The sequence below is a fragment of the Ranitomeya imitator genome, chromosome 1 (genome assembly GCF_032444005.1).
Source record: "Ranitomeya imitator isolate aRanImi1 chromosome 1, aRanImi1.pri, whole genome shotgun sequence".
In the NCBI taxonomy this organism is placed as follows: domain Eukaryota; kingdom Metazoa; phylum Chordata; class Amphibia; order Anura; family Dendrobatidae; genus Ranitomeya; species Ranitomeya imitator.
In genome coordinates this window covers 1014860643-1014883190 of record NC_091282.1, presented here as the reverse complement: position 1 = coordinate 1014883190, position 22548 = coordinate 1014860643, and the positions used below count along the sequence as shown (strand labels likewise).

The following is a 22548-nucleotide window of genomic DNA, read 5'->3' as shown; positions in this document are numbered from 1 at the left end:
TTGTGCTTGAGCCCGAAAGTCTGTGGTAGGACTGAAATTTTTCCTCAGCCGCAGTTACACCATTCCTCAGATGTGCAGGATGAAAACTCGTATAGTGAAACAAGTTGTTAGTAACTGTAGCCTTATGAAATAAAGAGGTAGTTACACATGTGCCAAAATGAGAAATCTTCAAATCCAAAAAGTCCACTGTAGAAGAAGAAAGTTGGGAAGTGAGCCTGATGTTCTAAGGGTTATCGTTCAGTTGACTGATACAGAATTCACACTCATCCAATGTACCAGTCCAGAAAAGCAGGACATTGTGGATGTAACAAAAGTATCTCAACACATGAATTTGAGATGCAGACAGACTGCGTACCAGAGCCTCCTCCCACCAACCCATATAGAGGTTTGCATATGACTGGACACACCTTGCTCCCATGGCCATGACGGATGTCTGCCTGTAAAAAAACACAGAAGAATCTCCCACATATGAACCTAAAGAACTGACAAAAGGTTTTAAAAAATAGTCCAAGTAGATACATGGTGTCTCAAAACGGCTGCCAATACCCTACACAATTGGTCTTCCTGGGGTTGTTGTACAGACTTATGCACCTTTGGCAGCAAATAAAACTTTGTTACAATGCGATGAGGGGTGGTAAGAAAATCAAACTCTTTCTTTAGGATTCTAAGTTGCAATGCAGTGGTAAGGCTACGTTCACATTTGCGTTGTGCGCCGCTGCATCGGCGACACAATGCAAATAAAAATGCACCAAAACGCACGCATGCATCCTTTTTTGCTGAAATTTGGATGCAAAAAAAATGCAACTTGTTGCGTTTTCTTTGCCCAATGCTTGCGGCAAAAAAAACGCATGCGTCGCACAACGCAGCACAACACATGTCCATGCGCCCCCCCATGTTAAATATAGGGGCACATGACGCATGCTTCGCCGCTGCGGCGCCCAACGCAAACATGCAAAACACTAATGTGAACGTAGACTAAGTTGTTTATCCATTCTTGCCTTATCCCCTTAATGTCCAATGACGGATATATCCGGCATTGGACGCCTCCCCCTGTTTGGTGCGGACTCCGGCAATGAGCCCACACTTTTTCTGGTACATGACAGCTGATCTGATCAGCTGTCATGTGCCCCTAACAGCTGCGTGTGGAATCGCAATTCACCCGCGGCTGTTAACGTTAAATTGCGCTGTCAATCTCTGACAGAGGCATTTAACATGCATTAGTGTGTCATTACCTCCTCTGTTATGGACCTGGTGGTTAGGAGCACCCGGAATGACCTGATGGTTAAACTCACACAGGACAAGCTCTGGGAAGTGGGAGATCTGCTGACCGCAACCCCTAATCCTATCACACAACTAGAAATAGCCGTGGAGCGTACCTAACACGACCTAGACGCCTCTTCACAGCCTAAGAGCTAACTAGCCCTAAAGATAGAAAATAAAGCCTACCTTGCCTCAGAGAAATTCCCCAAAGGAAAAGGCAGCCCCCCACATATATTGACTGTGAGTTAAGATGAAAGTCACAAACACAGAAATGAAACAGGTTTCAGCAAAGGGAGGCCAGACTTACTAAACAGACTGAGGATAGGAAAGGTAACTTTGCGGTCAGCACAAAAAACTACAAAAGACCACGCAGAGTGTGCAAAAAGACCTCCGCACCGACTCACGGTGCGGAGGTGCCACTCTGCATCCCAGAGCTTCCAGCTAGCAAGGCAAAATCATGATAGCCAACTGGACAAGGAAACAATGAACAAATAATTAACTAGCAGGGACTTAGCTTCTGCTGGAGTAGACAGGTCACCAGAAAGATCCAAGAGCGAACTGAACCAGTACAAGAACATTGACAGCTGGCATGGAGTAACGATCTGAGTGGAGTTAAATTGAACAGCCAGCCAAAGAATAAACTACGTCACCTGTGGAAGGAACCTCAGAAGCAGCAGCTCCACTCACAGCCACCAGAGGGAGTCCATGGACAGAACTCGCCAAAGTACCATTCATGACCACAGGAGGGAGTTCGAAAACAGAATTCACAACAGTACCCCCCCCTTGAGGAGGGGTCACCGAACCCTCACCAGAGCCCCCAGGCCGATCAGGACGAGCCAAATGAAAGGCACGAACTAGATCGGCAGCATGAACATCAGAGGCAAAAACCCAGGAATTATCTTCCTGACCATAACCCTTCCACTTGACCAGGTACTGGAGTTTCCGTCTCGAAATACGAGAATCCAAAATCTTTTCCACCACATACTCCAACTCCCCCTCGACCAACACCGGGGCAGGAGGATCAACGGAGGGAACCATAGGCGCCACGTATCTCCGCAATAACGACCTATGGAACACATTATGGATGGCAAAAGAAGCTGGAAGGGCCAAACGAAATGACACAGGATTGAGAACTTCAGAAATCTTATACGGACCAATGAAACGAGGCTTAAACTTAGGAGAGGAAACCTTCATAGGAACATGACGAGATGACAACCAAACCAAATCCCCAACACGAAGTCGGGGACCAACACAGCGCCGGCGGTTAGCGAAACGTTGAGCCTTCTCCTGGGACAATGTCAAATTGTCCACCACATGAGTCCAAATCTGCTGCAACCTGTCCACCACCGTATCCACACCAGGACAGTCCGAAGGCTCAACCTGCCCTGAAGAGAAACGAGGATGGAAACCAGAATTGCAGAACAAAGGCGAAACCAAAGTAGCCGAGCTGGCCCGATTATTAAGGGCGAACTCAGCCAAAGGCAAGAAGGACACCCAATCATCCTGATCAGCAGAAACAAAGCATCTCAGATATGTCTCCAAAGTCTGATTAGTTCGTTCGGTTTGGCCATTTGTCTGAGGATGCCCATCTTAGCACAAAAGGACCGCCAAAACCTCGAAACAAACTGGGAACCTCTGTCCGAGACGATGTTCTCCGGAATGCCATGCAAACGAACCACATGCTGGAAAAACAATGGCACCAAATCAGAGGAGGAAGGCAATTTAGACAAGGGTACCAAATAGACCATCTTAGAGAAGCGATCACAAACCACCCAAATGACCGACATCCTTTGAGAGACAGGGAGATCTGAAATAAAATCCATGGAAATATGCATCCAGGGCCTCTTCGGGACCGGCAAGGGCAAAAGCAACACACTGGCATGGGAACAGCAGGGCTTAGCCCGAGCACAAGTCCCACAGGACTGCACAAAAGAACGCACATCCCGTGACAAAGAAGGCCACCAAAAGGATCTAGCCACCAAATCTCTGGTACCAAAGAATCCAGGATGACCCGCCAACACCGAACAATGAACCTCAGAGATAACTATACTAGTCCATCTATCAGGGACAAACAGTTTCTCCACTGGACAACGGTCAGGTCTATCAGCCTGAAACTTCCGCAGCACGCGCCGCAAATCAGGGGAGATGGCAGACAAAATTACCCCCTCTTTGAGAATACCCGCCGGCTCAGGAACACCCGGAGAGTCAGGCACAAAACTCCTTGACAGGGCATCAGCCTTCACATTCTTAGAGCCCGGAAGGTACGAAACCACAAAATCAAAATGGGAGAAAAACAGCGACCATCGAGCCTGTCTAGGATTCAACCGTTTGGCAGACTCGAGATAAGTCAAATTCACGCGATGCTTGGCTCCTTCAAGCCAATGTCGCCACTCCTCGAATGCCCACTTCATGGCCAACAACTCTCGATTGCCAACATCATAATTGCGCTCAGCAGGCGAGAATTTTCTAGAAAAGAAGGCACATGGTTTCATCACCGGGCCATCAGAACTTCTTTGCGACAAAATAGCCCCTGCTCCAATCTCAGAAGCATCAACCTCAACCTGAATCGGGAGTGAAACATCTGGTTGGCACAACACAGGGGAAGAAGAAAAACGACGCTTCAACTCCTGAAAAGCATCTACAGCCGCCGAGGACCAATTGACCACATCAGCACCTTTCTTGGTCAAATCAGTCAACGGTTTAGCAATACTAGAAAAATTAGCGATGAAGCGACGGTAAAAATTAGCAAAGCCCAGGAACTTCTGCAGGCTCTTCACAGATGTCGGCTGAGTCCAATCATAAATGGCCTGAACTTTAACAGGGTCCATCTCGATAGCAGAAGGGGAAAAAATGAAACCCAAAAATGAAACCTTCTGAACCCCAAAGAGACATTTCGACCCCTTCACAAACAAGGAATTCGCACGAAGGACCTGGAACACCATTCTGACCTGCTTCACGTGAGACTCCCAATCATCCGAAAAGACCAAAATATCATCCAAATATACAATCATGAATCTATCCAGGTACTCTCGGAAGATGTCATGCATAAAGGACTGAAACACAGATGGAGCAGTAGAAAGCCCGAATGGCATAACCAGGTACTCAAAATGGCCCTCGGGCGTATTAAATGCTGTTTTCCATTCATCGCCCTGTTTAATTCGCACAAGATTATACGCCCCTCGAAGATCTATCTTGGTGAACCAACTAGCCCCCTTAATCCGAGCAAACAAATCAGACAGCAGCGGCAAAGGGTACTGAAATTTGACTGTGATCTTATTAAGAAGGCGGTAATCAATACAAGGTCTCAAAGAGCCATCCTTCTTGGCCACAAAAAAGAACCCTGCTCCCAACGGTGATGACGACGGGCGAATATGACCCTTCTCCAAGGAGTCCTTTACACAACTCCGCATAGCGGCGTGCTCTGGCACAGATAAATTAAACAGTCGGCCCTTAGGAAACTTACTACCAGGAATCAAATTGATAGCACAATCGCAATCCCTATGAGGAGGTAAGGCACCGGATTTGGGCTCTTCAAATACATCCCGGTAATCTGACAAAAACTCAGGGACTTCAGAAGGAGTGGGAGGCGAAATTGACAGCAATGGAACATCACCATGTACCTCCTGACAACCCCAGCCGGACACAGACATAGATTTCCAATCCAATACTGGATTATGGACCTGTAGCCATGGCAACCCCAAAACGACCACATCATGCAGATTATGCAACACCAAAAAGCGAATATCCTCCTGATGTGCAGGAGCCATGCACATGGTCAATTGAGTCCAGTACTGAGGCTTACTCTTGGCCAAAGGCGTAGCATCAATTCCTCTCAATGGAATAGGATACTGCAAGGGCTCCAAGAAAAAACCACAGCGCCTGGCAAACTTCAAGTCCATCAAATTCAGGGCAGCGCCTGAATCCACAAATGCCATAACAGAATAGGACGACAGAGAGCAAATCAGAGTAACGGACAAAAGAAATGTCGACTGTACCGTACCAATGGTGGCAGACCTAGCGAACCGCTTAGTGCGCTTAGGACAATCGGAGATAGCATGAGTGGAATCACCACAGTAAAAACACAGCCCATTCCGACGTCTGTGTTCTTGCCGTTCAGCTCTGGTCAAAGTCCTATCACATTGCATAGGCTCAGGCCTATGCTCAGAGAATACCGCCAAATGGTGCACAGCTTTGCGCTCACGCAAGCGCCGATCGATCTGAATGGCCAAGGACATAGACTCATTCAGACCAGCAGGCGTGGGAAATCCCACCATGACATCCTTAAGGGCTTCAGAAAGACCCTTTCTGAAAATTGCCACCAGGGCACACTCATTCCACTGAGTAAGCACAGACCACTTTCTAAACTTCTGACAGTACACCTCCGCTTCATCCTGACCCTGACACAAAGCCAGCAAGATTTTCTCTGCCTGATCCACTGAATTTGGTTCATCATAAAGCAATCCAAGCGCCAGAAAAAACGCATCTACATCACGCAATGCAGGATCTCCTGGCGCAAGGGAAAATGCCCAGTCTTGAGGGTCACCACGCAACAAAGAAATAATGATTTTTACTTGTTGAACGGGGTCACCAGAGGAGCGGGGTTTCAAAGCTAGAAACAGTTTACAATTATTTTTGAAATTCAGGAATTTAGATCTATCCCCAGAAAACAAATCAGGAATTGGAATTCTAGGCTCTAACATCGGATTCTGAACCACAAAATCTTGAATGTTTTGTACCCTTGCAGTGAGATGATCCACACAAGAGGACAGACCTTGAATATCCATATCTACACCTGTGTCCTGAACCACCCAGAGGTTAAGGGGAAAAGAAAGACAAAAAACACTGCAGAGAAAAAAAAAATGGTCTCAGAACTTCTCTTATCCCTCTATTGAGATGCATTAATACTTTGGGCCAGCTGTACTGTTATGGACCTGGTGGTTAGGAGCACCCGGAACGACCTGATGGTTAAACTCACACAGGACAAGCTCTGGGAAGTGGGAGCTCTGCTGACCGCAACCCCTAATCCTATCACACAACTAGAAATAGCCGTGGAGCGTACCTAACACGACCTAGACGCCTCTTCACAGCCTAAGAGCTAACTAGCCCTAAAGATAGAAAATAAAGCCTACCTTGCCTCAGAGAAATTCCCCAAAGGAAAAGGCAGCCCCCCACATATATTGACTGTGAGTTAAGATGAAAGTCACAAACACAGAAATGAAACAGGTTTCAGCAAAGGGAGGCCAGACTTACTAAACAGACTGAGGATAGGAAAGGTAACTTTGCGGTCAGCACAAAAAACTACAAAAGACCACGCAGAGTGTGCAAAAAGACCTCCGCACCGACTCACGGTGCGGAGGTGCCACTCTGCATCCCAGTGCTTCCAGCTAGCAAGGCAAAATCATGATAGCCAACTGGACAAGGAAACAATGAACAAATAATTAACTAGCAGGGACTTAGCTTCCGCTGGAGTAGACAGGTCACCAGAAAGATCCAAGAGCGAACTGAACCAGTACAAGAACATTGACAGCTGGCATGGAGTAACGATCTGAGTGGAGTTAAATAGAACAGCCAGCCAAAGAATAAACTACGTCACCTGTGGAAGGAACCTCAGAAGCAGCAGCTCCACTCACAGCCACCAGGGGGAGTCCATGGACAGAACTCGCCGAAGTACCATTCATGACCACAGGAGGGAGTTCGAAAACAGAATTCACAACACTCCTCCCAGCGGCGCCTGTGTCACATGACCGCGGGTCGCCGATGGGTTGGCATGACAACCCGGGGTCTGCAGGAGACCCCTGTGGTTGTCATAGCCGGATAGCTATGAGCGCCAATCAAAATTTCAGAATTACGTTTTTTTTGGTCGCCGTAACATTGCATTAAAATGCAGTAACAGGCGATCAAATGATCGTATACGCACCAAAATGATATCATTAAAAACATCAGCTCACCGCGAAAAAAATAAGCCCTCACCCAACCCGAGATCATGAAAAATGGAGACACTCGGAAAATGGTAGACACTTTGGAATTTTTTTTCACCACTCAAATAAAAAAGAACCTAGACATGTTTGGTGTCGGGAACTCGTAATGCCCTGGAGAATCATAATGGCATGTCAGTTTTAGCATTTAGTGAACATGGTAAAAAAAAAAATCCCAAAAAACAATTGTGGAATTGCACTATTTTTTGCAATTTCATAGCACTTGGAATTTTTTTTCCAGTACACTATGTGGTAAAACCAATGGCGCCATTCAAAAGTACAACTCGTCCCGCAAAAAAACAAGCCCTCACATGGCCATATTGACGGAAAGAAGGGGAGCAAAAAATGAAAACGCAAAAGCGGAAATACCCCTGCTCCTTAAGGGGTTAAAACTAAAAGTGGGATCAGATGGCACAATCTGGTAGCACAAGGTATCAGATAGTTGTCGTTTAGCTTCAAGGGTGTACATGTCTTTAGGCCAGCAGATTATATTTCCCTCATTATCAGTTTTTTAATGACAAAAGTGTAATTACATATCAAACCAAATAGTGCCCTCCTTTCCTGAGCGCTGAGATTGTTCTGTTTGTGGATATTAAGCTTAAGGTTGCCAATGTCCCAACTGATTGTTTGAAAAAATATTTGCACTGAATGATGGAGTAGCTTGAGAGGAAAGCTTACTCACAAATCTGCCTCTATTACCTGTATCTCTTTCATTGTCGTCAAGCAAATCATGAAAACCTGTCTCTCATTGTCAGGGAGTGTGTCACTCACTAATGGCTGGTACAACTATTGAAATATCAGTTGTCTACAAAATAAATAAAAGTCCTTTATAAGTTTAAATTTATCCAAAATGCTCATGGGGAAAAATGACAATCCCTTAGTTAAGGCTGGGATCACACTGTGCTAGCAGCAGCCCGTTCAGCACATACGCTAACGGGCTGCTGCTAGCGCAAGTGCCGATGTTCAATGGCGCTAGCGCAGATAGAGCATCTGCTAGCTCTATCTGCGCTAGCAGTGACTGACCCGGAAACGCTGCAGCCCGCGTCTCCGGGTCCGTCACTCAATGACGGCACATCCCTAGCGCACGCCCATTGTGGGCATGCGCTAGCGATGCATCCGACATTGCAGTCAATGGCGGCCGTAACGGGCTACATTACACCGCGTTTATGCCGCGGTGTAACGTAGTCCGTCTAACGGACTGCCTTGACGCAATGTGAAACCAGCCTAAGAGACTTACTTGATGATTTCTAGATTACCTGGGCAGGGGCTAATGCCAGTGTTGGAGTTCAGTACTACTTGTTCCGTCTTGTGTTCATTTTGTGCGTCAGAGTCAAATCCCTGAAACGTCTGTTCCTTTTCTTGGTGTAGTTTTCATCTACCTCTTCTATTCCGCCTTCCTGGTCGCTTGTTCCAGATGATAAAAAAATCACTGGATGATAGTTCACGGGATGAAGGAGTTAGATCCGGCTTTCCATAATTGGGGCCTGGTACTCTCTTATTACTATGATGTATCCACTTAAATGCTCTTCATTATCAAAGTCCATTTTATCACGATAAAATTTGTTTCTTTTACCCTAAATGACATCTTTCTCAAACTGGTCTATAGCGGGTTTTAGGACATTGTTTGAAGGGCGTAACAATATTGTGTACATCAAATGAGGCTAGCTTAACTACCCTACTCTTAATGTCCTCCCTCAATTTTTCAGCAAGGATAGATTATGCTCTACAAGCATGCCTATGATAATAGAAGAAAATATAGGTAAACCCGCTTCCCATGTCAGCTTTTGAATGGGTTCACACTATATGATTATCAAGTCCACATATTAGCTTATCTTTGCTTATAGGGTTTATCATTCTTTTATGTATGATATTTTGTCCTTTTTCCTCTTTATGGATTAGGTCTATTTAGGTTTACTCATCTCTGACTATCGGGTCTATTTTTTCATATTTGGCACCCAGGTGTACAATATTCTAATTAATTGCTGTAACATGATGACACTTGCACTTTATTCATATATGTTATGCACTTTATATATACCGTAGATATTTTTGAACATTTTCATGGGTTAGCCTGTGGAGCTGTGTTCATTTCTTTATCCCTTGATATCTCAGATTGTTACATTGTCTCAAATTGACCTTGTGAGCCTTTCTATTTATAAGGCCCATTGTTTGGGTTTCATAGCTTTATACCCTGCTTGTGTGTTGTTAGCCTGTGTATACCATAACTTTATTAAGGGTAGATTGGTTATCATCATGTGGTCTGTGGGCTTTTTTTAATTTGTTTTTTTTAATTCATTTGTCTATATATATAAAAAAACATTTTTGAAAGATCCCCATTTTTACATATCTTTCTTATATACATTATGCTGATCTCCTTCCACCTAATTGGTGGTGCCTGCCTAATTGTTAATAAACTGTAGAAAGTGACTGCAGTGCTGCCCCAGATGACATATTGTTCCAGGAGGGGCGATGGGCGATGCAGAGAGTGAGTGCAGCCCCAGCCTCCTGTGACGTCTTATTTGAGATTCCGCTCAACTGAAAGGGCACAGGGAGTACAGTTAAAAAACAAACACATTTAGGGATTATATAGGGAGAAGTGTAGGGTTATGAAGCTAATTACAGAAGTGACGTCTTTCTGATGAGACATTTGATGTTTTTTGCACTTTTGCTCTTTCACTTCCCCTGGTTTCAAGAGCCATAACTTTTTTTTTTTTATGACATATCCATATGAGGACTTTATTTTTTTTTAATGTGAGATGTTGAAGTTTGGAATTAATTTTTACCATTTCACCATACTATCTGCTTAAAAAAATTAAACTTAAAAAAAAACAACCTTTTATTATTAAGGGTAAAGGAAGAGGGGTTAAGTTATAAGAAAATATGCTCTAGAATAATTATGTCATATAGAATACAAATATTTACTAAAATTCACATGTCTGGAGACATTATTGAAACCCAAGTAATATGGCTGGTATGTAAGTTGCCTCTGACACTATGTTTCCTTATTAACCACGTAGTTGCATCTACCACTTGGAAGCATTAAAGCCACCGTGCTGATTGAAAGTGTGCTGGCATCATTTGAGATGGAAGAAATCCTGTATGAGCTGAGGGACCATTCTGCTGGTTTGAACTGTGGCATTTGGGATTACTCAGCCTCCTTTGTCAATAAGTTTGGTAAATTTAGAATAAATGTGTGTGTGCAAATAACCTTTCTTATTCGTGTGCTTGGGAGGCCCAGCTTCATGGCTATGTATGTTCTGGTTTGCGTCATTTTATTTTCCCTTTTATGTTAACATAAGAAAAGCTGAAGCGTGCAAGATAAAATTACACCGCAGCAAGTGTAATATTTCACAACTGCATTGCATCAAACTAAAGCAGTGCTGTAATAAGGTCTAGGATGCACCAAATCTTTTTGATGTTTTCAACTTAAAGACAACCTGTCACACCAGGTAAAAAGTGGGCAGTTTTGGGTGTTTTACTGCCACGGCTCACTCGAGTATACAGTTCAAGAAATATGGGTCTTTTTTTGTTAGTTCTAATGTTTATGGTCTTTTCCAAGTCGACGTTACTCACTGGTTAACCCCATCACGACATGTGCTGTACATGTATGGTGTAGCGGGAAGTGCATTCCAACCGGCGCAATGATGAACCTTATGGCGGATAAAAAATAATATACTGATGGGGACAGCGGGAATAAAATATGGGCAAAACCTGACCTTTTTTTAATCTAGGGAGAGGTCCACTTTAAATAAGGTTAATTGCAAAATCTAATGTATACACAGTAAAGTATACATTTATTTTACCTTTAGTTTTATAAGGACACAGCAGGGACTCTATACATAAAATGTAAGTTATTATACAGTTAGGGCCAGAAATATTTGGACAGTGACACAATTTTCGCGAGTTGGGCTCTGCATGCCACCACATTGGATTTGAAATGAAACCTCTACAACAGAATTCAAGTGCAGATTGTAACGTTTAATTTGAAGGGTTGAACAAAAATATCTGATAGAAAATGTAGGAATTGTACACATTTCTTTACAAACACTCCACATTTTAGGAGGTCAAAAGTAATTGGACAAATAAACATAACCCAAACAAAATATTTTTATTTTCAATATTTTGTTGCAAATCCTTTGGAGGCAATCACTGCCTTAAGTCTGGAACCCATGGACATCACCAAACGCTGGGTTTCCTCCTTCTTAATGCTTTGCCAAGCCTTTACAGCCGCAGCCTTCAGGTCTTGCTTGTTTGTGGGTCTTTCCGTCTTAAGTCTGGATTTGAGCAAGTGAAATGCATGCTCAATTGGGTTTAGATCTGGAGATTGACTTGGCCATTGCAGAATGTTCCACTTTTTGGCACTCATGAACTCCTGGGTAGCTTTGGCTGTATGCTTGGGATCATTGTCCATCTGTACTATGAAGCGCCGTCCAATCAACTTTGCAGCATTTGGCTGAATCTGGGCTGAAAGTATATCCCGGTACACTTCAGAATTCATCCGGCTACTCTTGTCTGCTCTTATGTCATCAATAAACACAAGTGACCCAGTGCCATTGAAAGCCATGCATGCCCATGCCATCACGTTGCCTCCACCATGTTTTACAGAGGATGTGGTGTGCCTTGGATCATGTGCCGTTCCCTTTCTTCTCCAAACTTTTTTCTTCCCATCATTCTGGTACAGGTTGATCTTTGTCTCATCTGTCCATAGAATACTTTTCCAGAACTGAGCTGGCTTCTTGAGGTGTTTTTCTGCAAATTTAACTCTGGCCTGTCTATTTTTGGTATTGATGAATGGTTTGCATCTAGATGTGAACCCTTTGTATTTACTGTCATGGAGTCTTCTCTTTACTGTTGACTTAGAGACAGATACACCTACTTCACTGAGAGTGTTCTGGACTTCAGTTGATGTTGTGAACGGGTTCTTCTTCACCAAATTAAGTATGCGGCGATCATCCACCACTGTTGTCATCCATGGACGCCCAGGCCTTTTTGAGTTCCCAAGCTCACCAGTCAATTCCTTTTTTCTCAGAATGTACCCAACTGTTGATTTTGCTACTCCAAGCATGTCTGCTATCTCTCTGATGGATTTTTTCTTTTTTTTCAGCCTCAGGATGTTCTGCTTCACCTCAATTGAGAGTTCCTTTGACCGCATGTTGTCTGCTCACAGCAACAGCTTCCAAATGCAAAACCACACACCTGGAATCCACCCCTGACCTTTTAACTACTTCATTGATTACAGGTTAACGAGGGAGACGCCTTCAGAGTTAATTGCAGCCCTTAGAGTCCATTGTCCAATTACTTTTGGTCCCTTGAAAGAGAGGACGCTATGCATTACAGAGCTATGATTCCTAAACCCTTTCTCCGATTTGGATGTGGAAACTATCATATTGCAGCTGGGAGTGTGCACTTTCAGCCCATATTATATATATAATTGTATTTCTGAACATGTTTTTGTAAACAGCTAAAATAACAAAACTTGTGTCACTGTCCAAATATTTCTGGCCCTAACTGTATAGCCAAGCTTCCCTTCATTGCCTGCCAGTTATACAAAACGAGTCAAATTTAATACATTTCACCTTTTTTTATTTTATTTTTTATAGCTGCTGTTAAGCTGGCCATAAACACAAGAAACCTCGGACTACAGCTATCTTTTCCAACCTCCCCATAAACTCTCTGATCTGAGTGTGCATGTTTATCTGTGGTGCAGAGGGGGATAACCCGCTGCCACACACTTCAACCTTGCCCAATCCAACCTGCCTCATCCTTGGGTGGCACCCAACTGGTGCCATCAGGCAGAGACATTATATTATAATCCAAAGAAATTGTGATCTGCTGCGATAAATGTAATGAAAATGAACAATTTGACTGTTTTCTTTCTCATTGTATTATCAGAAAAGGCTTCATAGTTAAAAAAATAAAAATAAGGACTTATCTAAAATCCAAGGCATGACGCTTTCACTTCTCATGAACAATCGTCAATCATTCATATAGTTTTTTTTTTTTTTAGAATGGATAAAGTATTTGTTACATTACAGTATAAAATCTTATCTTCCTCTTCAAGTACATGATCAAGAAATGTTGGGAGATATTTCATTTTATATAATTTTATATACGGTACTTAATATTTTAGGACATCGGCCAACATTTTTGTTGCCAGATCGCAGTAAGTACGTGAATATGGAGAAACATTTTCTAAAAAGTTACATGGATTTGTTGGTGCAAACATGTCATCGAAGAGGAGCCTTAGCTACAGGGGGAATGGCTGCTCTACTTCTGCCAAAAGACAAAGAAAGCCAAGAGTATCAAAGTGTTACTGCAGCTGTTACACAGTAAGCTGGAAGAACCAAATCATTATAATAATATGCATTCTCCCCCACCATATTTTGAGGTATTGTTTTCCAAAAACCATTGTATATCCCGGAGAATAACCTATAATACAGCCCTGCACAAAGGGACCATAGGTCAGGACTAAGTGCCTAACGGTTCCCTCACTAGTTTGTAAAGCTAAAGCCGGGGTCAGAGGAACATATGAAAAACTTTGGATAATTTTTATTCATCTATATGTACATCTGTCTGTCCATTTTTTTTCACGTTCGTGCCTCATCCTTTTTTATACCTCGATGGTTTAAAATGTACACGATCAAGTAGAGTTTCTTGGGTTAATAATGGCAATGTATCCGTAAAAATTGGATGCTATACAAATTATCAGTTTGTGATCTGATTTTTTTGCGCACCCATAGACTTGTATAGGCAATACTAATTAAATACTCAGAAGTGAATAGCAAGTGCTGTGATTTTTTTTCTTCACATATACAGTTGGTCCATGTGAAGATGCAGTCTTCTGAGCAGCCCTATTGAATTGCATTAACCGATCTGAACAAGCCCTTAAAGATGTGCAAATAGCTGTTATCATAGTAACCATGAGAAAAATACATTACCTTCTGAATCTGTGATGATTATTTTATGTTCTATTTCCACCCACAAACAAGATGTACACGTGGTCAGAATTGTTGGTACCCCTCGTTTAATGACAGAAAAACCCACAATGGTCACAGAAAGAAATAACTTGAATCTGACAAAAGTAATAATAAATAAAAGATCTATGAAAATAAACAAATGAAAGTCAGACATTGCTTTTCAACCATGCTTCCACAGAATTAAAAAAAAAAAAAATAAAACTCATGAAATAGGCCTGGACAGAAATGATGGTACCCCTGAAAATAATGTAACAATAATGTGAAAATAATGCTCCACTAATCCTCACTCTCCTTCGCTTTCCCAAAACCCCTGCACCCTCAAACCAAATCACTATCTCACCCTGTCTCTTACCCCTACCCTTGCTTCATCTGCAGACCTGCTCCTTACCCTCAGACCTCTCCTACTAAAATATAAGTCGATCACTCTCCTTCACCCACCTGCTTTCCCTCTCTCTTCTCCTTCTCACTGCTGGCGACATATCCCCCAATCCTGCCGTCCCCACCCCCCGCCTCATACATCTAACTAATCCTTACCCCTAGCTTTCTCACACTAAGAGAAACTACCGCAATCCCTCACACTTAAAATCTGTGCCGCTGATCCCTACCCCCCCTGCTTCCTCTCTCTGGGGCATTTGGAATGCCCGCTCCATCTGCAACAAGCTCCACGTGATCCACAACCTCTTTACTTCTAGCAACCTTTCCTTCCTGGCCCTCACTGAGACTTGGCTGAAGCCCGATGATCTGGCCTCCCCTGTTGCACTGAGTTACGGTGGCCTGCAATTTAACCACACTCCTCGCTCGGGCAACAGACATGGCGGAGTAGTGGGTTTCCGTCTTCCTAAAAACTTCTCCTTCAACCCTATCCAACCCCTACCCTCCCTTCATTCGAGGTTCACTGTCTGTATCTACTCTCCCTCTAGTCTCCATATGGCTGTCATATACTGACCACCGGGCTCAGCCACTGTCTTCATTGACCAATTCTCCACCTGGCTTCTTCAGTTTCTCTCTGCTGACATCCCTACCATCATCATGGGTGACTTTAATATCCCTACTGACACCTGCCAGCCAGCAGCCTGCAAACTCCTGTCACTTACCTCATCCTTTGGACTTAGTGGTCCTCAACAGCCACCCACACAGACAGACATAAACTAGACCTCATCTTCACCCACCTCTTTTCCCCATCTAATCTCACAACCTCTCCCTTCCCCCTATCTGACCACATCTACTCACCTTCTCATCCTTGTCCTCCTCACCCGCCTCCCATGTCCAGCCACTAGCACATCCCCGCAGAAACCTCGCTTACCTAGACATTCACAGACTCTCTGACTCTCTTCTACCTCTGTCCTCTATATCTTCACTCCACGACATGGACAGCGCCACCGCTTTCTAAATTGCCACCCTCACATCAGCCATATACTCAGTCGCCCCTCTCATGCATGGCAAAGTGTGACAAATCAATAGGCAACCCTGGCATAACAATCCAACTGAAAAACTTCGACAAGAATCCAGGGTTGCGGAGCGGCGTTGGAAGAAAACACACCTGCCAGATGACTTCACTGCTTTCAGACAAACTACACTTGCCTTTAAATTAGCCCTCACCTCTGCTAAACAGACCTATTTCACAAACCTTGTATCTTCATTATCCTACAACCCAAAACAACTGTTCAGCACATTCAACTCTCTCTCCTCCGCCCACCACTGCCACCTCCAACTCCCCTCATCTCTTCTGAGGACTTTGCCACCTACTTCAAAAATAAGATTGACCAAACAAGACAAACCGTTACTGTTCCACCACCCCAACCACTCCATACCAGACCTCTGCCCTTCCCTAATGACCTCCCTCTCCAACATCAAAGAAGGAGAGCTCACTCACCTCCTTTCCAAATCACACCTCACCACCCTTTTTTTTTTAGAACACCAAATGAAAGGACACATCACAGTAATAATCACGTAAAATCCAATATTTAGAAAACTGCGATGTCTATGGACATAACAACGGAATGTCGCAAGGCTAAATATAATACAAAGAAAAAACACGACAAAAAACTCCCAAGAAAAAAATATATTAACATGATATAAATTTTATTAATAAGACCAGGTACAAATGTCATCTGTACCTGGTCTTATTAATAAAATTTATATCATGTTAATATATTTTTTTCTTGGGAGTTTTTTGTCGTGTTTTTTTCTTCGTATTATACCTCACCACCCCTGCACTTGACCCCATCCCTTCCCACCTGCTCCCTAACCTCACTAACACGCTCAATCCAGGACTAACCAATCTCTTCAACCTATCGCTATCTTCCCCTCTATCTTCAAACATGCCACCAACACACCCATCCTCAAAAAAACAAACATTGACCCAACTGCTATGCCTAACTATCGCCCCATATCACTGCTCCCGTTTGCTTCAAAACTCCTTGAGCAGCATGTCCATGCTCAACTTTCCTCCCACCTGTCATCTAACTCTCTTCTTGACAACCACCAGTCTGGCTTCCGCCCCCACCACTCCAACAAAACTGCCCTAACCAAAATTGCTAATGAATTACTCACAGCCAAAGCCAACCGACAGTTCTCCATCCTCCTCCTTCTTGACCTGTCCTCTGCCTCTGACACAGTCGACCACTGCCTACTGCTACAGATTCTTTCTTCCCTTGGCATCAAAGACCTTGCCCTGTCCTGGATTGCCTCATACCTTTCCGACCACACATTTAGCGTTTCCCGCTCCCACACTACCTCCTCATCCCTCCCTCTCTCTGTTGGTGTCCCTCAAGGCTCTGTCCTGGGGCCCCTACTTTTTTCCATCTATACCCTTGGCTTAGAACAACTCAAAGTCCTATGGCTTCCAGTACCACCTCTATGTGGACAACACTCAGATCTACCTCTCTGGCTCAGATGTAACCTCCCTGCTGTCCAGAATCCCGGAGTGTCTATTAGCCATATCCTCCTTCACCTCTCGCTTCCTTAAACTCAATGTAGACAAAACTGAACTCATCATCTTTCCTCCACCTCGCGTATCTCCCCTACCCAATCTATTATGGTAAATGGCATTACGCTCTCTCCCACACCTGTAATCCACTGCCTCGGAGTAACTCTCGACTCTGCCGTCCTTCAAACCACACATCCAAACTCTTGCCACCTCATGTCGCCTCCAACTCAAAAATATTGCCACAATCCATCCCTTCCTCAGCCCTCAATCTACTAAAACTCTTGTACACGCCCACATCATCTCCTGCCTCGACTACTGCATTACCCTCCAATGTGGCCTCCCCGCTAACTCTCTTGCATCACTCCAGTCGGTCCTCAACTCTGCTAACCGCCTAATCCACCTCTCTCTTCGCTACTGCCCTGTTTCTCCCCTCTGCAAATCCCTCCACTGTCTCCCAATTCCCCAACGAATCCAGTTCAAACTACTAACACTGATCTACAAAGCCATCCACAACCAGTCCCCTCCTTATATCTCTGAACTCATCTCCCAATATCTTCCCTCACGCAATCTTCGATCCTCCCAAGACCTCCTACTCTCCACCACACTTATCCATTCCTCACACAACCGCCTCCAAAATTTCTCCGGAATATCCTCCATCCTTTAGAATTCCATGCCTCAACACATCCAATTTTCCACCACCCTCGGATCCTGCAGATGGAACCTGGAAACCCATCTCTTCAGGAAAGCCTACAGCCTGCAGTAACCATTCTGCTGCCTCACCACAACCCATGCTGCCGCCTCACAACCACCAGAGCTGCGGCACCCCCGACCTTCTGTCTCTTCCCCATTATCCCGTAAAATAATCATAATAATAATAAATAAAAAGGGCATGTTAAATCAAGGCATGTCCACTAACTAGCATCACCGGTATCTACAAACTTGGAATCAATGAGTGAGTGGGTCTATATATAGGGCTACAGATACTCACTGTGATGTTTGGTGACATGGTGTGTATCACACTCAACATAGACAAGAGGAAGCGAAGGAAAGTTGTCCTTTGAGATTAGAAAGAAAATTATAGGCAAACATGTTAAAGGTAAAAGTTATAAGACCATCTCCAAGCAGCTTGATGTTCCTGTGACTACAGTTGCACATATTATTCAGAAATTTAAGAGCCATGGGACTGTAGCCAACCTCCCTGGATGTGGTCGCAGGAGGAAAAGTGATGACAAATCAAAAAGATGGATAATATGAATGGTAACAAAAGAGCCCAGAAAAACTTCTAAACAGATTAAAGGTGAACTTCAAGCTCAAGGAACATCAGTGTTAGATTGTACCATCTGACGTTGTTAGAGCCAAAGTGGACTTCTTAGGAGACAACCAAGGAGGACACCATTGTTGAAACAAAATCATAAAAAAGCCATACTGGGATTTGCAAAACTACATGTTGACAAGCCACAAAGCTTCTGGGAGAATGTCCTATGGACAGATGAAACAAAAATAGAACTTTTTGGCAAGGCACATCAGCTCTATGTTCACAGATGGAAAAATGAAGCATATCAAGAAAAGAACACTGTCCCTACTGTAAAACATGGAGGAGGCTCTGTTATGTTCTGGGACTGCTTTGTTGCATCTGGCACAGGGTGTCTAGAATCTGTGCAGGGTACAATGGAATCTCAAGACTATCAAGGGATTGTAGAGAGAAATGTGCTGCCCAGTGTCAAAAAGCTTGGTCTTAGTCGCAGGTCATGGGTCTTCCAACAGGATAATGACCCAAAACACACAGCTGAAAACACCCAAGAATGGCTAAAAGGAAAATATTTGACTATTCTTAAGGGCCTTCTATGTGCCATTACCTAAATCCTATTGAACCTCTTTGGAAAGAGCTGAAACATGCCGTCTGGAAAAGGCAACCTTCAAACAAGACAACTGGAGCAGTTAGCTCTTGAGGAGTGAGCCAAAATACCTGTTGAGAGGTGCAGAAGTCTTATTGACAGTTACAGGAAGTGTTTGATTGCAGTGATTGCAAAAGGTTGGGCAACAAAATATTAAGTTAAGGGGACCATCATTTCTGTCCAGGCCTATTTCATGAGTTTTATTTATTTTTATTTTTTTTAAATTATGTGTAATCATGGTTGAAAAGCAATGTCTGACTTTAATTTATTCATTTTCATAGATTTTTTTATTTATTATTACTTTTGTCAGATTCAAGTTATTTCTGTGACCATTGTGGGTTTTTCTGTCATTAACCCCTTACCGGCATCGGACGTACTATACCGTCCGATACCGGCTCCCCTGCTTTGATGCAGGGCTCCGCGGTGAGCCCGCACCAAAGCCGGGACATGTCAGCTGTTTTGAACAGCTGACATGTGCCCGTAATAGGCGCGGGCAGAATCGCGATCTGCCCGCACCTATTAACTAGTTAAATGCCGCTGTCAAACGCAGACAGCGGCATTTAACTACCGCTTCCGGCCGGGCGGCCGGAAATGACGTTATCGCCGACCCCCGTCACATGTCCGGGGGTCGGCGATGCGTCTCCATTGTAGCCATAGAGGTCCTTGAGACCTCTATGGTTACTGATTGCCCGTCGCTGTGAGCGCCACCCTGTGGTCGGCGCTCACAGCACACGTGCAATTCTGCTACATAGCAGCGATCAGCAGATCGCTGCTATGTAGCAGAGCCGATCGGCTTGTGCCTGCTTCTAGCCTCCCATGGAGGCTATTGAAGCATGGCAAAAGTTAAAAAAAAAAGTTTAAAAAAATGTGAAAAAAATAAAAAAAACATAAAAGTTTAAATCACCCCCCTTTCGCCCCAATCAAAATAAATCAATAAAAAAAATATCAAATCTACGCATATTTGGTATCGCCGCGCTCAGAATTGCCCGATCTATCAAATAAAAAAAAGTATTAACCTGATCGCTAAACAGCGTAGCGGGAAAAAAACTCGAAACGCCAGAATTACGTTTTTTTGGTCGCCGCGACATTGCATTAAAATGCAATAACGGGCGATCAAAAGAACGTATCTGCACCGAAATGCTATCATTAAAAACGTCATCTCGGCACGCAAAAAATAAGCCCTCAACCGACCCCAGATCACGAAAAATGGAGACGCTACGAGTATCGGAAAATGGCGCAATTTTTTTTTTTTTTTTTTTTAGCAAAGTTTGGAATTTTTTTTCACCACTTAGATAAAAAATAACCTAGTCATGTTTGGTGTCTATGAACTCGTAATGACCTGGAGAATCATAATGGCAGGTCATTTTTAGCATTTAGTGAACCTAGCAAAAAAGCCAAACAAAAAACCAATGTGGGATTGCACTTTTTTTGCAATTTCACCGCACTTGGAATTTTTTTCCCGTTTTCTAGTACACGACATGCTAAAACCAATGATGTCGTTCAAAAGTACAACTCGTCCCGCAAAAAATAAGCCCTCACATGGCCAAATTGACGGAAAAATAAAAAAGTTATGGCTCTGGGAAGGAGGGGAGCGAAAAACGAACACGGAAAAACGAAAAATCCCCTGGTCATGAAGGGGTTAAACGAGGGGTACCAACAATTTTGACTACGTGTGTATTTGGTAACCTATTCTTAATTGTCATTTTAGATTGAAACTGTTTGAAATAAATGCTGGAGTAGACGGATTTATGGTATATGACATTGACCTGGTTGCACCAATGCAAAAGGTAAGAGTATCTCGGCTGTCACATCATCTATTAAAAAGGTTGTTTGACTTAAAAGAAAAAAAAAATTTGGTAGAAGAAAGCAATAAATTAATGTACCGTATTCTCACCTGCTGAACATTCGTTACAGTGCTGTTCGGTAGTTTCTGTAAGGATAGGAAGTGATTGGCTGCAGCGTTTAGATGACTAGAACGACACATTATCAGCTGCGCCTTTATGACCTATTGCTCCGGTCACAAGCCTTGCTTCAGTATATATTTATGTATATGTATATAGAACCCCTGAAATGAAGTTATATCCAAATCTAAGTTACAGTAGGCAAGTACGGTACATTTTCAGAATTTGAAAATGTTCACGTCTGTTAATTGTCACAATTTTATAAAATGGCAGTAGAAACATCATTTTTGAACAATTTTCAAATTCTGGCCACTTTAAATTCAATTTCAGAAATTGTGGCAAATAAAGGACGCACTATCACATCATGTGAACATACCATAGGGGTCTGGTTCATAGAGTAAAGCAGGAATTTCAACAACATCTACTGAATACAATTGAATGGAGTAGTTTCTGCCGGAAGCATATACATTTATTGGAAATTTGCAGAAATGTTTGCAACAAATCTAATGTGTTTAATTCTACCCCAAACTCCTTCCAAGGAAGCTGACAACTTTAAAGGGACTCTGTCACGTGAATTTGGCGGGACTGGTTTTGGGTCATATGGGCGGAGTTTTCGGGTGTTTGATTCACCCTTTCCTTACCCGCTGGCTGCATGCTGGCTGCAATATTGGATTGAAGTTCATTCTCTGTCCTCCGTAGTACACGCCTGCGCAAAGCAATCTTGCCTTGTGCAAGCGTGTACTATGGAGGACAGAGAATGAACTTCAATCCAATATTGCAGCCAGCATGCAGCCAGCGGGTAAGGAAAGGGTGAATCAAACACCCGAAAACTCCGCCCATATGACCCAAAACCAGTCCCGCCAAATTCAGGTGACAGGTTCCCTTTAAACTCAGACACAAAAGATGACGAGTTCCTCGCTTTAAGCTTTATTAGAATCAATATCCAACAAGTGCTGAATATTTGCTAGAGCTCCGGGCTCCTAGTTTTCACCTCCTTTTCATATACAGTAGTTATGAGAGGACATGGGTTAAGCACTGCGATTTTCAGTTATTCTTGCAGTGCCCGCTTCCCTTTGTATGTAAGCATCCACAGAGGTGCAATGGACCTTACTGCACCTGCATATGCCTCCCTATTCTTGGGTAAGGTAATAGTTGAGTGAGTTATGAGGAATGCCTCATTTACTGCACCTTTAAGTGCAATCATTGGGGAACCTATGCATACTTTGGAACCACTGTGATAAGCTGGCCTAAGGCCATGTTTCACGGTCTGTACTCGGGCTGCAATGACGGACTTCCTGGTGGTCTCCAGACATGAAATCGGCATCATATATGCCGATATGAGTTTGGGTGAGGAGACCCATGGTCCACTTTCATCAAGATCAGTCCACAAAACATGGATGTGTGCATTTGGCCTAATAGTCAATTTTGTGTGAATTTTGTATAAATAGGTATTCACTCAGTAACACTGTTGTTCAGCTTTTTCAGGAGCGCACAAGTGGACCAAACCAGATACACGTCATTCCCTCGGTGACAATCTCGCAGTCTGACTTACTTATAATGCCTGCTGTAAGTAAAGTTGTGTTGCCCCATTATTACACTTGTGCAATTTAA

General features: G+C 43.5%; 1 protein-coding gene across 2 annotated transcripts in view; it reads left to right on the top strand.

Annotated features, from left to right (window-relative positions):
- The window catches only part of LOC138656749 (malate synthase-like), a 79997-nt gene that overhangs the window by 23744 nt on the left and 33705 nt on the right, over positions 1–22548 (top strand). For both annotated transcript variants that reach the window (XM_069743967.1, XM_069743966.1), the window contains exons 8-11: positions 10253–10409; positions 13366–13564; positions 20745–20823; positions 22414–22503. In XM_069743967.1, the coding sequence (XP_069600068.1) occupies positions 10253–10409; positions 13366–13564; positions 20745–20823; positions 22414–22503 (525 nt within the window). The remainder of the gene's footprint in view (positions 1–10252; positions 10410–13365; positions 13565–20744; positions 20824–22413; positions 22504–22548) is intronic.